This window comes from Mesocricetus auratus, unplaced genomic scaffold (assembly GCF_017639785.1).
Source record: "Mesocricetus auratus isolate SY011 unplaced genomic scaffold, BCM_Maur_2.0 Super-Scaffold_100006, whole genome shotgun sequence".
Lineage (NCBI taxonomy): Eukaryota > Metazoa > Chordata > Mammalia > Rodentia > Cricetidae > Mesocricetus > Mesocricetus auratus.
In genome coordinates this window covers 17,561,646-17,577,180 of record NW_024429190.1, presented here as the reverse complement: position 1 = coordinate 17,577,180, position 15,535 = coordinate 17,561,646, and the positions used below count along the sequence as shown (strand labels likewise).

Here is a 15,535-nt window from a genome sequence, read left to right as displayed (position 1 = left end):
ATATTTCTTTTACAAACATGGGTGACCTAGTCGGGGGGAGGCATAGATGTTAAGAACTGAAATATTATATGGTGGATTCTTCCTTTGATGCATATAAAGTGTCTTTCCACATCTCTTTTGATTAATTTTGGTTTGAATTCAACTTTGTTAATTATTAGAATAGCTATACCCAGTTGTTTCTTGGTCCATTTCCTAGGAAAATCTTTCCTTTACTCTAAGATAATGTCTAGCTTTGATGTTGAGGTGTGTTTCCTGTATGTGTCAGAAAGTTGGTTCCTGTTTTTGCATCCTTTTCTGTTGGGGAATTGAGTCAGTGCATTGGTGTTGAGACATACCAATGATCAATGATTGTTAATTCTTGTTATTTTGTAGTTGTTGGTGGTGGTGGTAGTGATCGTGTGTGTGTGTGTGTGTGTGTGTGTGTGTGTGTGTGTGTGTTTGCTTCCCTTCTTTTGGTTTTGCTGTATAATATTATTTATTTTCTATGTTTTATGAGTATAGTTAACCTCCATAGGTTGGAGTTTTCCTTCTAGTACCTTTTGTAGGGCTATATCTATGGATAGATATTGTGTAAATTTGACTTTATGGTGTTTCTTCCATCCATGGTGATTGAAAGTTTTTCTGGATATGGTAGTTCGGACTGGCATCTGTGATCTCTTAGAGTCTGAAGGGACACCTGTCCAGGCCCTTCTGACTTTTACACTCCCCAGTGAGAAGTTGGTTGTAATTCTAATAGGAATGTCTCCATGTGTTAATTGTCCTTTTCCCTTGCAGCTTTTAATATTTTTTGTTCTGTATGTTTAGAATTTTGATTGTTATGTGATGAGGAGAATTTCTTTTCTGGTCCAATCTATTTGGTGTTCTGTAAGCTTCTTGTATCATTATTATAGGCATGTCTTTTTTTAGCTTAGGAAATTTCTCTTCTATGATTTTGTTGAAAATATTTTCTGGGCCTTTGATCTGGGATTCTTCTCCTTCTTCTATTTGTATTCTTAGGCTTGATCTTTTCATAGTGTCCTAGATTTCCTGGATGTTTTGTGTCAGAAATTTTTCAGAGTTAACATTTTCTTTTACCAATGTATCTATTTTTTCTATTGTATCTTCAACATCTTAGATTCCTTTTCACTTACTTACCTTCTTCATTTTACAGAGTTCCCTCAGTTTGTGTTTTCTTTATTGATTCTATTTCCATTTTCAGATCTTGAATATTTTATTCATTTCCTTCAACTGTTTTTTCTTGATTTTCTTTTTCTTGTTTAAGGGTCTCTATCATCTTCACAAAGTAGGGTTTAAGGTCTTTTTCTTGTACTTCAGAACTTACTGGGCCCTGATAGTGACACACTGCCTTGACGGTTGTTGGTTATGTTCTTATGCTGGCATCTAGGCATCTGGATTTGAGGTGATTACAGATATAAACACCAATTTCTGAGTTTGTCTTTGTTAGATAGGTTTTTTCCCTTGGCTTCTGTTTCCTCTCTGGTCTCCTGGCCAGAGTGACCTGTGGTTGAGCAGAGGGACACCACCCATGTTGGGGGCTGGATTTCTGATGGCTGGAGTGGTCTCTGACTGAGCAGGGGTCTCTGCTTGAATTGGAAGTTGGGATACAGTGACAAGAAGGGTTAGGAAGATTGGGGATAGGTGAGGGGGAACCAAGGGAGTGAGGGGGTACCCAGGCATGCAACCTACCTGGAGTTCTGGCAGATGACATGCCTGTGGTCAAGCAGAGTGCGTTCACCTAAGGTAGGAAGCTGGGACAAGATGGGGAGGAGAAGAGGGGTAATCAGAGGGAGGTTGAACAGTTACTGAGACAGGGGGAAAAGTCGGGGTGGGCTGCCTATTGGGAGTCCTGGTGGCTAATGTGACTTCTAGTTGAGCAGGGGCCCTCCATGAGGGCTGCAGAATGAGATACCATGACAAGGAGGGGAGGGGCAATTGGGGGTAGAGTGGGTGAGCACTGAAAGAGTAAGGGCGATTCATGAGCAGGCAGCCTACCTGGAGTTCTGGCAGCTAGTATGGCTTTAGCTTGAACAGGGTGCTTCTGCTGGAGTTGTGAGCTGGGATATGGTGACAAGGAGGAGAGATTTGGTCAGGGGTAGGCTGGATGGGCACTGACAGAGTAGGGGAGGACCACAGGCAGGTTGCCTACCTGGAGTTCAGAGAGCCAGCATAGCCTCTGGTGGATTAAGGAGATTCAGTCAGAGTTGTGGGTCAGGACCCTCTTCTTGTTTTTTATATGCATGGAATCCAATTAGTGCTGCCCATACCATGTGAGCATGAATGTGAAGCCATCCGCTATGGCATGGACAACATACCAGTGGCCACTTCTCACAAAGAAAAATGACTCTTCCCTCTTCAGCAACCACCAACTTCCAATCAGTCCTCAGCTTGGGCCATGACATTGGGAGCCCCTTCCCCTCCATGCTCAATTTTTTAAATGGCTTGATAATGTACAGGTAGCCCAACTGCAGTATTTGTGAATACACATTGAAGAAAGCAGTAGGTTTCATTGTGACACTTTCATAGATGCTTACATCACATTCTTGACATATTTATGTCCCCCTTGAGAGATCTTGCTGGGAGCCACTCTAGGTAGGGATCTAGAATTTGCTGACCTAGTTTTCACACATTGACACTGGAACCTCTGCCCATTGTTTTAATTTTCTTTTTTTTCAAGTTCATCCTTCCCTTAGGGTTTCCTTATCTTCTGTGCAATCTCTTTGGTCTCATGAATGTCCTCTGAAGCTGGTGGTAGGGCCTGTTTACCTAACACACATCAAAATTCATGGGCTTGAAAAGTCATAATGAGAATCAGAATTGAAATATAGATGCTGTGCATTTCTCTTCTCCCCTGGAAGAAATTGCCTGGCATCAGCAATAACCCTGCACATCTCTCTAGGTAGAGTTAATATTTGATCAACTCAAGGGCACTTACTCTTTATCTCTGAGAAAGCTGTCATTATGTTACCTCATTATGACTGTGACATTAAGTCTAAATGTGTAGGGTATATCTCTGAAATCTATAGTTTTACTGCTGCAGCAAGTTGGGGGACTGAAGCTTGCTGTCACATCACAGGCTTACCCTTCCTTCCCTATGCCACTCGAGTTCCATATTTGCACAAGATTGACTGGCACCATGCTAGATTCCCAGATGTGTGGATCAAAGAGCAAAGCCCTGACTTTACAATGTGCTCCTTGGTTAGCAGAGGCTCATTGCTAGCATGACAATATCAAATATCAAATAGAACTTTCTAGAAACCTACTCCTAGCCAGATTGTGTCAATGTGGTTCGGTTTCCTGAGAAGTTCAGCAGACCCACTCCATGAGGGCCAGAGGTTGAATTCTTCAGTCCTTCAGAAGCACTAAAATGATGGATATTAACTTTGAGGTGTGTGTGTGTAAAGGCCAGAGGTTGGTGTCAAGTGTCTCCCTTTATCACTCTACATTTTTATGCAAGATCTTTTCCTGAACCTGGAGCTCATAAGTTCAGTCAGACTGGCCAGTGAGCTCTAGGATCTGGGGCTGGGGTCACAGAGACACCACCCCTTGGTGCTGGGGGGTCACAGAGACTCCACCCCCTGGTGCTGGGGGGTCACAGAGACTCCACCCCCTGGTGCTGGGGGGTCACAGAGACTCCACCCCCTGGTGCTGGGGGGTCACAGAGACTCCACCCCCTGGTGCTGGGGGGTCACAGAGACTCCACCCCCTGGTGCTGGGGGTCACAGAGACTCCACCCCCTGGTGCTGGGGTCACAGAGACACCACCCCCTGGTGCTGGGCTCACAGAGACACATGCAAAGCACCTGGATTTTACATGGGTGCTAGGGTTTCTACCTAAGCTCTTCATGCTCGCATGGCAGGAACCTCACTGACTGAGCATGTCCCCAGCCCCTTCGGGTTGTTTTTACAGTGTTTTATCTGGAGTCTCTTCTTGTGCCCACAAAGTGACACAGTGGGGTCTCCAGGCATGAAGTCTGAAGAATAGCAGGGTGGAGAAGTACCTCTGCCTGCTGACTCATGGCTCACACTTAATCTATCATCTCTATTATGCCAAGAAAAATAATGATTTCAACACACAGGGTGACAGTGTCTTCTGAACATTACAGCCAGCATTGAAAGGCCCAACATTAATCCCAGCACTCGGGAGGCAGAGGCAGGCGGATCTCTGTGAGTTCAAAGCCAGCCTGGTCTACAGAGTGAGTTCCAGGACAACCTCCAAAACCACAGAGAAACCCTGTCTCGAAAAAAAAAAAAAAAGAATGTCTCAGAACGAAATAGTCAAACAATCTGTTCTGACTCCTCAGGGATCCTGTTACTTCAGCCCTCTGAGGAGAGGTAATGGAAGAGACAGCATCTTAGAGTCCCCTCTGTCCTGCAGCCTGAGCCTATGGTGGTTCTCAGGCTGGCTCAGGACTTACACCTCTGCCTGTGTTTCTCTTGCAGAGACATCAAGCCGGACAACATCCTGCTGGACGAGCATGGTGAGTCAAGGTCTCCTTCCCCTTCCCTAGGGCCCCCATGCAGCCTGGGGCATGGGAGATGGATGTCAGTGGAGGAGCAGATCTTAGGTGCTAGAGGAAACACTCTGTTCCAGCCCTGGCAGTGACACGTGTCAGTTTCTGGGCAATGTCCTGCCCTGGTAAGTTGAGCTGAACTATTTGCAGGCATCACCTCTGAAGTCATTGCTGTTTGTATTCTGGTTTGAGGGTGACAGGGCACAGTAAGGACCAGGGAGTATGAGATTATAGTGAAGTACTCTCCTAGTCCTGTGCAGGGATGCAGAAGGTCTGAGGGCAGGTATGTGAGGTGCCGGGGGCAGAGGCCTCCCTTCCCTGCCCCCTTTCTCTGTTCAAACACCCAAGGTCAGGTCATAGAAACAGGTGAAATGACGCTGAAAAGAAGTACATGTGCCCCTGCAGAGCTCCCAGGGAGGCAGAGCCTACAGGAAAGACAGGTCCACCCAGTAGGTGCTGAGCAGTGACTACTGATACCATGCTGATGCAGAGCAGCTCTGCGTTCAAACTGTGGACAGCTGTTCTGAGGCAGGATCCAGGCCAGACCACCAATCAACTCCTTGGAGCTCTTAGCCCTTTCATTCATGAGAACTGCTTTAGAAAATCAACAGGGAAGATCAGGACAATTGGTTGTTCCACGGCTTTGGTGTGCTCCCTACAGTCATGCTCAGTTCTCCCAAAGCTGCCGCACCAAAGGGCCTCGGTGGGCAGGCAGTGGTCCCATCCCTGTGGGCCTCACGGTGTTGTGTGGATTGCATAGGCTACTGAGAACTAAGAGGCATGAGTAGGAGGGCCAAGGGGAGTCACTGTTGTGAAGGTGGGATGATGATGGCAGCAGATGAGGATGCATAGGGAAGCACCCTGGGGAACAGCGGGGGAGAAGAGAGCTTTATCTCCCAGTCCTACCTGAAGGTGGTTGGGTCCCTCTGGGCATCATTCCCCCATTCAGTGATTTGGGGCTCATTCAGAGAGTCACTGAAGAACAAATACCAAGTGGGGTTGGAGAGACACCAGAGCTACTGCATGGAAAATAGAGCAGTGGGAGCAGATTAGCCCCATGGGACCCCAACATGAGCAGCAAGGGAACCTGTCCATCAGAGCCTGGCATGCCAGCTTGATGCGGCTGGTGTGACTGTGCACAGAGATCTGGAAGCTTCAGTCAAAGACTTCTGAGATGGTCAGTGGATACAGACACCATCTCCTCTCTGCGTCCTCCCTCAGCACGGTGTATGACTGTGTTCCATCCTCATGATGACACTAGGCACACTGCATCAGGACCCACCCCACTGGTCTTGGTTTTAGCTCTTTAAACCTCAGATCTCCAAATCCAGGTTGTCTTCAACTACAGGGGCTTGCGATCTAGCATGAACTTTCGGGACACCGTTCAGCTCTTCACATCAGACACGCAATGGGGATGGGAGCCCTGTGTGCCAGCAGGTTTGCCTTAAGTCACTGCCTCTATCAGGTGCTTGGGCTGAGGGCTCTATTTAGCTCCAAGGATTCAGAGGAAATTTCGTAGGGACTCTTGGTTGCCACAACTAACTCAGGCAGTTAGAAGTCAAGATCTTTCCAGCCAAAGGAGGAGTATGATGTCCAAAGTACCCAAGATACTGTGTGGATCTAGAAGAAGCCAAGAGGGAATTCGGAGGTGCCTTTGATTGTCAGACAATTTTACATTTCTACCCAAAGCTCTGGATTTAGTTTTCAAGCCTGCATCTGCATATAAAAACCACACAAGGGACCTGGGAGATGGCTCAGGAGATAAAGCTCTTACCAGGCTAAAGCAAGAGTTCCATCCCCAGTACCCACATAAAAATGCTAGGAGAGGTGGTACATACTTGCAATCCTGGCACTGTGAGCTAGAGACAGGTGGACCACTGGAGCTTGCTGGCCAGCCAGCCTAGGCTAATAGGCAACTATAGCCTGTGTCTGTGAATCAAAAATGCAAGGTGGATGGTGTCTGAACAGCAGTCCCTGAGGTTTTCTTCTGGCCTCTACACTCATACAAATACATATGCACGCACACATGTGCATATATGTTCACTTGCGCATTCATGAATACACACGCGCACGCACACACACACACAGGCTAATGTCTTCACAGTTGACTAAGGATTTCCTGTGACCTCATGGCAAATGGAAGTACCCGGGTTATGAATAAGCCTTGGAAACCCACAATGATGTTCCTCTTGACTCCACAGGTCGTGTCACACCTTTGATAGAGAATGGGACAGGAATTTAAGTTTGTGTATCTTTGATCAGTTATCGCATGAGTTTTTATGACTATTATGTCTTCTAAAGATTTTTATTGAGTAGGTGCCATTTAGTATGAACATAACCTGGGGCAGGACTCTGCATATTTCTAAGTGGCACATCTGGACAGCATCCACCCACTCCTTTTGAAAACGACATTAGGAAGCACCTTGTGGAGCAGGGAACCCTGTGTTGCAATTTGTTTCATTGGGTGCCACTTTGGAGACAAGATAGCTGCATTTCAATGAGATTTTTAAAAATCGGTAGATACACATGGAATATTTTCTTGATGATGCTCAGATCTGCTCATTCCACAAAGTCCAAAATTCCCAGGCAAGCATCTGGTCTCATAGGGAAGGCTTCAGGTCTTAAGATAGAGCTGAGATTTGAAGTCTGAACAAGCAGCCAAGTAGAACAACCATGAGAGTTGGGGAACAGAGCTAATAGAAGATAAGCATCTGGCCGGGCGGTGGTGGTGTACACCTTTAATCCCAGCACTCGGGAGGCAGAGGCAGGCGGATCTCTGTGAGTTCGAGGCCAGGCTGGACCGACAGCCTCCAAAACAATACAGAGAAACCCTGTCTTGTAAAACCAAAAAAGAAGAAGAAGAAGAAGAAGAAGAAGAAGAAGAAGAAGAAGAAGAAGAAGAAGATAAGCACCTGTCAAGAAAAGGTGATGGTGACCTTGCTTAGTGACTAAGAGCTCCTAGCAGAGGGAACGTGGCAGAGGTGGAGCAAAGAGGAAGGGGTGTGTCCATATTCCGTTGTACAATCAAGTTAAGTATCATTCTACTACATCACTTGAAAAGCACAACCAAGGAGCAGTCAGCCAAAGTGGTTGGTTGCTTCTAGGTCTAAGGTTCTCTGACTGTCAGTCTTGGTTAGGGGGCTACCTGGGTGACTCAGCTCTGTTTCTCTGGCTCAAACTCTTGAGGGCTCATTCCCCAAGGCCTTCTCATGGCTATTTCAGAAGCAAGGACAGGGAGAGCTGAGCCCAGGCATGCCTGGGTCACACTGACACTGTCTCAGTGGGCATCATTTCTTTTAACTAGCTTGGGTTTTACACATGCCTCATACACAGAGGTGCCTGCATTACTTAAAAGTCCTACATTATTTCTTCACAACTGTGTGATGGGAAGAAGCTAAATCTCACAGAATAGCAGGCACTATCAGGCAAAGGCATGCTTTGAGACCAATCTTCTTTCACCAGGAGTGAACAAAGCTTTGATAAGCTTGCGCATGGATTTTCATTGGCTTTCTTTCTTTCCTGTGGTAAATCTTTGTGATCTCCATACAGATAAGTGGCCAGAACACACGAGCTGTGTGCAGTGCCCAAGATAGCAGATCTGTGTGGAAGATCAACAGCAACCCTCCCCCTCCACAGCCCATGCAGAGAGCCCAAAAGCACAGCTATTTTTAGCAGCGAGAATGGGGGAACAGGGTCAGTCAGAGCCATGGGCAAGGCTGCTGCCTCTGGTTCTTTACTATCTGGGCTTCCAGTTGCTTCATCTAAACAGTACCACTAAGCTCTGTCTTGGGCATGGGGTGGATTCCGAGAGTGAGCTGGGTTGAGCGAGAGGTGGTATGCCCCAAATCCCAACTGTGGCAGGAGGTGTCCCTGGGTGCTGTCCCTTCCATACTAACACCTGGCCTGATCCTTCACTCTCTGTCTCTGTACCCCTCCCGGGGATGCCTTGGAGGCTCAACACTCACCAACATGGGTTCCAGAGGCAGGCCTAGAAGGATCCATGTTACAAACCCATGGATGAGAACACTGTCAACCTCCGGGAGTGCCAAGCTGTCTCTGCAAGCATAACAAAGACAGGCAGCAGGATGCACTTGCTGACCTGCCACTGAGTTACGCAGTAACCTCTCAGCAAGTCTTTTTCCAGGCCAGGCCAATGCTAGGGCCCTGGGAATGGAAATGAACCAGGAAGATTTCTGGACTCAAAGAGAGGAACAAGGTGACATACAGAGTGGTGGGCAGGAAGTTGGGATGACAATGGAGGGGAGCATGGGTGTCCCTAGAGAGTCCTAGTCCAGGCTGCACTGGAGTGAACAGAGTGTTTCACCCTCCGTTCACGTGGTCAGGTTCTGGTTGTAGTCTTCAAGGTGAGGACTTTCAAAGGTGATTGGGTGTGGATGACATCATGGAGGTAACACCTGTTACCCTCATAGGCTCATATATATATGAATGCTTAGTCATCAGGGAGTGGCACTAATTGAGAAGGATTAGGAGGTGTGGGTTTGTTGGAGGAAGTGTGTCACTGGAGGTGGGCTTTGAGGTTTCAAAAGTCCACGCAGGCCCAGTCCATCTCTCTCTGGATCAGGATGTAGCAGTTCACTGCTTCTCCAAGACCATGCCTACCTTCCTGCCACCATGCTCCTGGTCATGACGACAACGGGCTAAGTCTCTGAAACTGTAAGCAAGTCCTCGGTTAAATGCTTTCTCTTAGGAGGATTTCCATGGTCACGGTGTCCCTTCTCAGCAATAGAACACTGACTAAGACAACACCCTACAATGGGACTGATGTCTATGTATGGGAATGAAGGGACTAGAGTGCTCCCAGTGTCTCCCAAAAGCAAGCAAGGAACTATTTCTAAATCAAGAAAGGGACTATGTTTAGCCTGCTCCTGTACTGTAACATAATCCCTTAGACTGAGTAGCTTACAGATAATAGAGCTTCCAGCTCCAAAGCATAGAAGCTCAGGATTGAAGACCAGCAGAGGCAGCATCTAGTGAGGGCTGCTCCCAAGAAGGAGCCTTGTTGCTGCACTCACCAATAGCAGGAGGAAGGGAAAAGGAGGTGACTAGTGTAAAGGTGACTTTTATAATGACACTCAGTCCACTCACAGGGACTAACTTGTATCCTAATCACCCCAAAAGTCCCACCTCAATACACAAGGGATTGCCTTTCAATGCATCATTTTGGAGATGCTGTGGTTTGGACACAAAATGTCCTCCGCAGGCTCATGTGTTTGAGCTCTTAATTCCCAGATAGTAGTGCCCTTTAGGAAGGTCGTGGGGGCCTTTAGGAGGTGGAGAATTATGAGAGTGTGTCACTGGGGCAGGCCTTGAGGGTTTATGCCTGGTCCCCCTTCCTGCTTCATTTGTGCTTCTGTCTGTGGATGCCCTGAGACCAGCCCCAGTCTCCTGCTCCTTCCACCACGCCCTCCCCACTGTGATGGACACAAAGTCAGATCTTCCTCCCTAAGTTGCTTCTTGCCAGGTGTTCGGTTATAGCAACAAGAAAAGTAACTAGGACACAGGGGCACACCCATCCCAACCATATCAAGAGCCCTTACCCCAACCTCAACCACCCTGGCACCTGACCTAGACTCCAGAAATATGAGGAGTGCACATGTGTTACCTAAGCCACCAAGTTCCTGGCATTCTGTTACAGTAGGGGAAATGGACCAAGTCATGGAGAAAGCACCCACCCACCCAGGGTAGTGAGTTTTCCTCTGGACCCAAGTCTACCAATAACGAAACTCATGGGCCACGTTTTGAAGAAAGAAAAGAAGCCTTCCAGACAGAGGAGAGAGCAGCCAGGAGTCCTCCAGGCAGAGGAGGGACAACTCCTTCCATGTGGTGTCAAAAGTTGGAAGTGAGAAGGCTCACCATACTTTCAGAGAAGGGAGTGAAGTATGTCAGAGTATAAGACATGCAAATAAGCTTAGAGCCATGCTAATGGGTCTCCCACAATACCCTGGTCTTCTTTAAGTTCTAGGTGTTTTCAGTTATGGCAATGAGTTGCCTGACAGTTCATCTGTGCACTGTCCCATACGGTGTCTCCTCGGAAAGCTTGCTCAACACTAATTTTCGAATCTGAACTCAACCATCAGAGGATGCACGACAGGAAGTCACAACTCATCAGTTAGCACACTGGGACAGCAGCAGTGCAAGTCTACTGTGCATTGTCTACGGTGCATTGTCTACTGTGCTTTGCCCAGCGTATACAAGCTACCAGATATCTGTTTCCAGGCTTTCCCAAGTCCTCCAACCACATTCCAGGAAGTAAATCAGGCCCAGCTGACTGGGCTCTGAGGTGGTGGTGGGAGAATATCATGGTGCAGAGCTCCATTCCACTTAAACATGCATCTGATAGCTCATCAGTACAGGTGCTTACATGCAAGCCTGATGACCCGGGTGTGATCCCAGGAACCCACGTAAAGGTGGAAGGAAAGAACCAACTCCACATAGCTGCCCTCTGACCTCCACAAGTGCATTGCACCATGCGTGCCCACAAATATATCATATATACACACAGTGATGATAATAGTAAATATTTTAAATTAAAGCAGGGATATCAATACCCTCCTCCCAGGAGGAGACTTGTGATCTGAGCTTTCTTCAGCAGTCATGTAGCCCCATGTAGCTGACTCTGAAATGGGATTGCATTTCTTAACTGTTTCCCACTTGTTTTTCTTCTTGTCCACATAATCCACTCAACAGCAGGGACCCCAGGTAACATTCAAAATCCAGTCAGGTTAGGTCCAAATCTTCTCAGAAAGATTAAGAACCAATGTCCCGACTGTCCTGAGGATCCAACATAGCCTACCCCTGCCCTGCCTTCTCCAAAGGTTTTTCTCCTCTCGTTAACATAAACAAAAACTAAAGAAAATGAGCTAATGGTTGTGATCCCAAACACAACACATATGTTTTGATGGGCTGTAGATACAGCTAGGGAGACAGAGGCAAGGGGAAAGAAATATCTACAAGTTGGGAGGAGGGGTACACTCATGTTGTTCTAGGACAAGTTTGGTGGCTCCAGAGGTTTCTTCCAGGCAGGGAGCTGTGAACTGGCTATGGCTAGGGAATGCCCTTCTGGAAGCTTCTCTGATATAAAGTTATGTCTTAAGAAGGCTGCGTCTGAGGTTGTGGTCATCCCTGGATTTTGCTGGGAGGATGTCCTCGTAGGAGGGACCTAAATGACAATCCTGTTTTGGCAGAATTATTACCAAGGCTCTTGTTTATCAAGCCAATATGCATGAAGACGTGCTCAACTCTACCTTATCTGAGTTTGGCAGAGGCAGCTGCATTTTGATCCTTACAATTTTAACGCTCCCTTTCACCTCTGTCCTCCTTGCTGGTCCCTTCTGCCAACAGCACTCATACTTCAGAGGTCTAACAGCCTGCCCTCCCCACCCTCCTTCAGGCTATACCACATCCTCAGTTATTAAACTATCCGTATTACTTGCTCTTCTTGTCTCTGTCGCAAAATGCCTGACAAAGGCAACTTAAGAAAAGATGGATTCGATGTTGGCTCACAGTTTGAGGAGCACAGTCCATCATGGCTGGGAGGCCAAAGTGGCCGGAGTGTGAGGCAGCAGGTCACATGGCACCCCCACGCAAGAAACAGAGAGGTGAAGCCGCTGCTCCTCTTGCTTTGTCTCTCCTTTTCTCCCAGGACCCCAGTCCCTGGGGTGGTGTTGCCCACATTTAGGGTGGGTCCTCCCACCTCAGTCAACTAATCTAGGTAACCCCTCACAGATGTGTCCAGGAGCTTGTTTCCTGGATGGTTCTAGATCCTGCCAGGTTGACAATTAGTCTTAGCCATCACGCTGTATTTGAAGGAGAAATGTCCTCATAAATTCATAGACCTTCACTCTTCGTGGGTGGTGCTGTTTGGGGAGGCGAGGAAAGCTTTAGAAAATGTGGGCTTGCTGGAAGAAGTGAGATCATTGGGGATGGGCTTTGGAGGTTTGTAGTCCTCCTTCCTGCTCTCTTTCTGTCTCTACTTCCTGTGTACAGTGGGGTGTGATCAGCCAGCTTCCTTCTCCTGCAGCCATGCTATGGAACTGTAAGCCAAAACCACTGTTCCTTAAGTTGTTTGGTCATGGTATTTTATCACAGGAAAGAGAAACAGCTAGCACATCACCCCAACCAAAGCTTAATGGTGTCTCAGCCCCACAGATGAGGAACATAGCCTATGGAAAGCAGATGGCCTGTCCAAGCCAGTGGCCCATCAGCTGGGACAGCAGGCCTCACCTGGGATACAGAGCCTGACTCCCACAGTTGCAGAGCAGGGAAGGTGGTGTAGTTTGGTTTGGTTTGGAGTTGTCTTGTTTAGTTCTCACGGCTGAAGAGCAGTGATGTGAAGGTGTTAGATCAGGCTTTGGGCCCATTTGTCTGTCTTTCCCATGTGGAGCTTTGTCATCATACTGGCACTGGCTGACCGCTTCTGCAGTCTTAGGACCTGGCTCCCTATGCGACACGGGAAAAGAGCAGAGAATGTCATCAATGGTAACGCCTGAAAAGGAAGTACTTCGTTCTTGAAAACCCGATTCCAATTTTCTGTTAATCCCAAATGGATTATAGGCTTGATTCCCAGATGGACAAGAGAAGATTCTACCCAGACTTGGGTTTTCAACCAAGTCACCCAGCCTCAGATATGTGGTTACAGCAACAAAGGACAGACTAACACTGAGGATAAGTACTTGTGGGCATCCTAAGTAGACCTGTGTGTTCTAACTTGGAAAAATGCCTGTTAAACATGAGTAAGTCTAAAGTCACTTTCAGGATGAGCCATGGCAATAACTTCATTGCATAAGAACACACTAAAGTCCCAGGTTATGTGAGTATGTGTTTACATAAGCACAGGGATAACTAGTGGAGAATCTAGTCAATGACATTTGGATTATGGAGAAACAGGGCAGCTTATAAAGGGACATCAAGGGGTAGGGTGAATTTGGATCCCCAGAACTTCATGAAACATTGGTTTCCCGGAGTATACCTGTCATCCCAGTGCTCGGGAGGCAGAGACAGGGGTGGGGTGGGAGCTTGCTGGTAAGCCAGTCTAGGCAGGGTCAAGAATGTGTCTGTGAATAATACAGGTGAGAGAAATACAGGAAGACCCCCAATGTTGAACTCTGACTTCTAGATATATATGCATGCATGTGTATGTGCAACCCCACACATACATGTGCACAAACACATACAACACACACACACACACAAATACATACGCATGCACACACAGGGAACTCACAGACATCCTACATTCTTTGACTGGCTATTCTAATGAGTTGGCATTACTTTCAGACTATAAGTACTAAAGTTTTTATAGAGCAGGAGGAATGGAAGAAAGACAAATAAAAGCTGCATCCAAAGGCTCCGAACCCCTTCTGTGGTTGCATGTGTGGCAGACATGGAGCTGCTCAGGTGACAGCAAAGGCAGATGCCCCCCTCATGCAGACACCCCCAGAGCGCTCAGGAAGGTGAACATGCTGCCTGTTGGTGTTAGGGATGAGGGACAGTGTTGCCTGACCTTGGCTGGGGGACATGATAACAGCAAAGCACAAACACAAGTCATCCCAGCTAGGACCAACCTGGTGAAACCAGCCTCGTCCTGGAGAATCCAATAAGTAGTTTCTCACAGGGCGGGGGGAACAGGGAATGGGGGAGCGGGGGAATGAGGGTGAGGTGGGGAGGGCTGGAGTGCTTGTGTGATGTGAGTACTGTGATGGTGCCTGAGGCCACCCTTGTCTTCTCTGTCCACTGTGGCTGACCACATTGGGCACACCTCTCACACACACTGTCCCCTGGGCCTCCTTGCACCTGCTCCAGCAGTTGACCTTCACATGCCTACCAAGCCAGCTCTGCTTGTGCCCTTATCTGTGTGCAAGTGCCTCGTTCCAAATGGCAAAAAGAGCCATTTCACGTGGTGTGGTGACTGAGAGAAATGGAATTATACTCAGATTTTCCATCAGTCCTTCAGAGTTAGCTTCTTCACATGCCAGATGCCCCCCAAAACAAGTGCTGACCCCACAGGATTCTCTGCCTTTCCCCTTCCTTCCCCATTCCCTTCACCTGTACCCCACATACCTGTTTCCTCCCCCTTTTTCTATTTATCTCTTTGCTCTCTCAACTCTTAGACATCTACATCATAGGGTCCCTAGTCTTTTCAAATCCTATCAGTTGCCATATCGTTAGGTAGGATCAAAGGCTATCCCCTTCCACCTCTGGTCCATCAAGTTCAATATTAAAAGCCTGGAGAACACAATAAACCACAGCCTTCCTACCACAGTCCCTACCAGATGTACCAAGTGACACCCAGACTGACCTTCCATCTCCAGATCAGCATGTCTTAACTTTATATCCATCCACCCGTGTGTCATCCAGCCCCTCAACAAAGCATAATCACACAAATAATATGTGCTCAATGATGAACCCACATTCTAAAATCAGAATGCAGAATAGATGCTATGAGAAACAGATACCACTTGGGGATGGACACAGTCCTGGTGTCTACTTCCTCCGTCTACCATGTAGACCACAAACTGAAGCCTCTGGAAGAGCATGGACATCCACAGAGCTGGCTAACTTTGTTTTCTCTCTGTAGGGCATGTGCACATCACAGACTTCAACATCGCTACAGTCGTGAAAGGAGCAGAGAAGGCTTCCTCCATGGCTGGCACCAAGCCCTACATGGGTGAGCATTCCACACCTACACATGGGCTTGGGCCTCAGTTTCCCTCTTCTGTCTCCTCAGAGGCCACTCATTCACCTGCTGCATCCTACTCCATTTGTCCCAGTAAGGAATCCTGCCCTCTGCAGCAAGGCGGCATTTCCGTACTGCCTCCCCTGCTCAGCAACGCCTTCTTCACTGGTTTTCTAAAAAAAAAAAATCTTCTGCAACAGATAGGAACAAAGCTTTGCCATCCTTTCTCAATAGGCTCCAATGGCACTGACAGAATGTCATTTGCCCTTGGTGTTTGTCATTCTGCATGTATTCCTAGGCACATGCTCATCTGTCTTTGCAAGATTTCC

General features: G+C 47.5%; 1 protein-coding gene across 3 annotated transcripts in view; it reads left to right on the top strand.

Moving 5' to 3' along the window:
* Stk32b (serine/threonine kinase 32B) overlaps window positions 1-15,535 on the top strand; it is a 238,465-nt gene that overhangs the window by 193,116 nt on the left and 29,814 nt on the right. For all 3 annotated transcript variants that reach the window (XM_040747009.1, XM_040747010.1, XM_040747011.1), the window contains 2 exons: window positions 4,440-4,477; window positions 15,108-15,197. In XM_040747009.1, coding sequence (XP_040602943.1) covers window positions 4,440-4,477; window positions 15,108-15,197 — 128 coding nt within the window. The remainder of the gene's footprint in view (window positions 1-4,439; window positions 4,478-15,107; window positions 15,198-15,535) is intronic.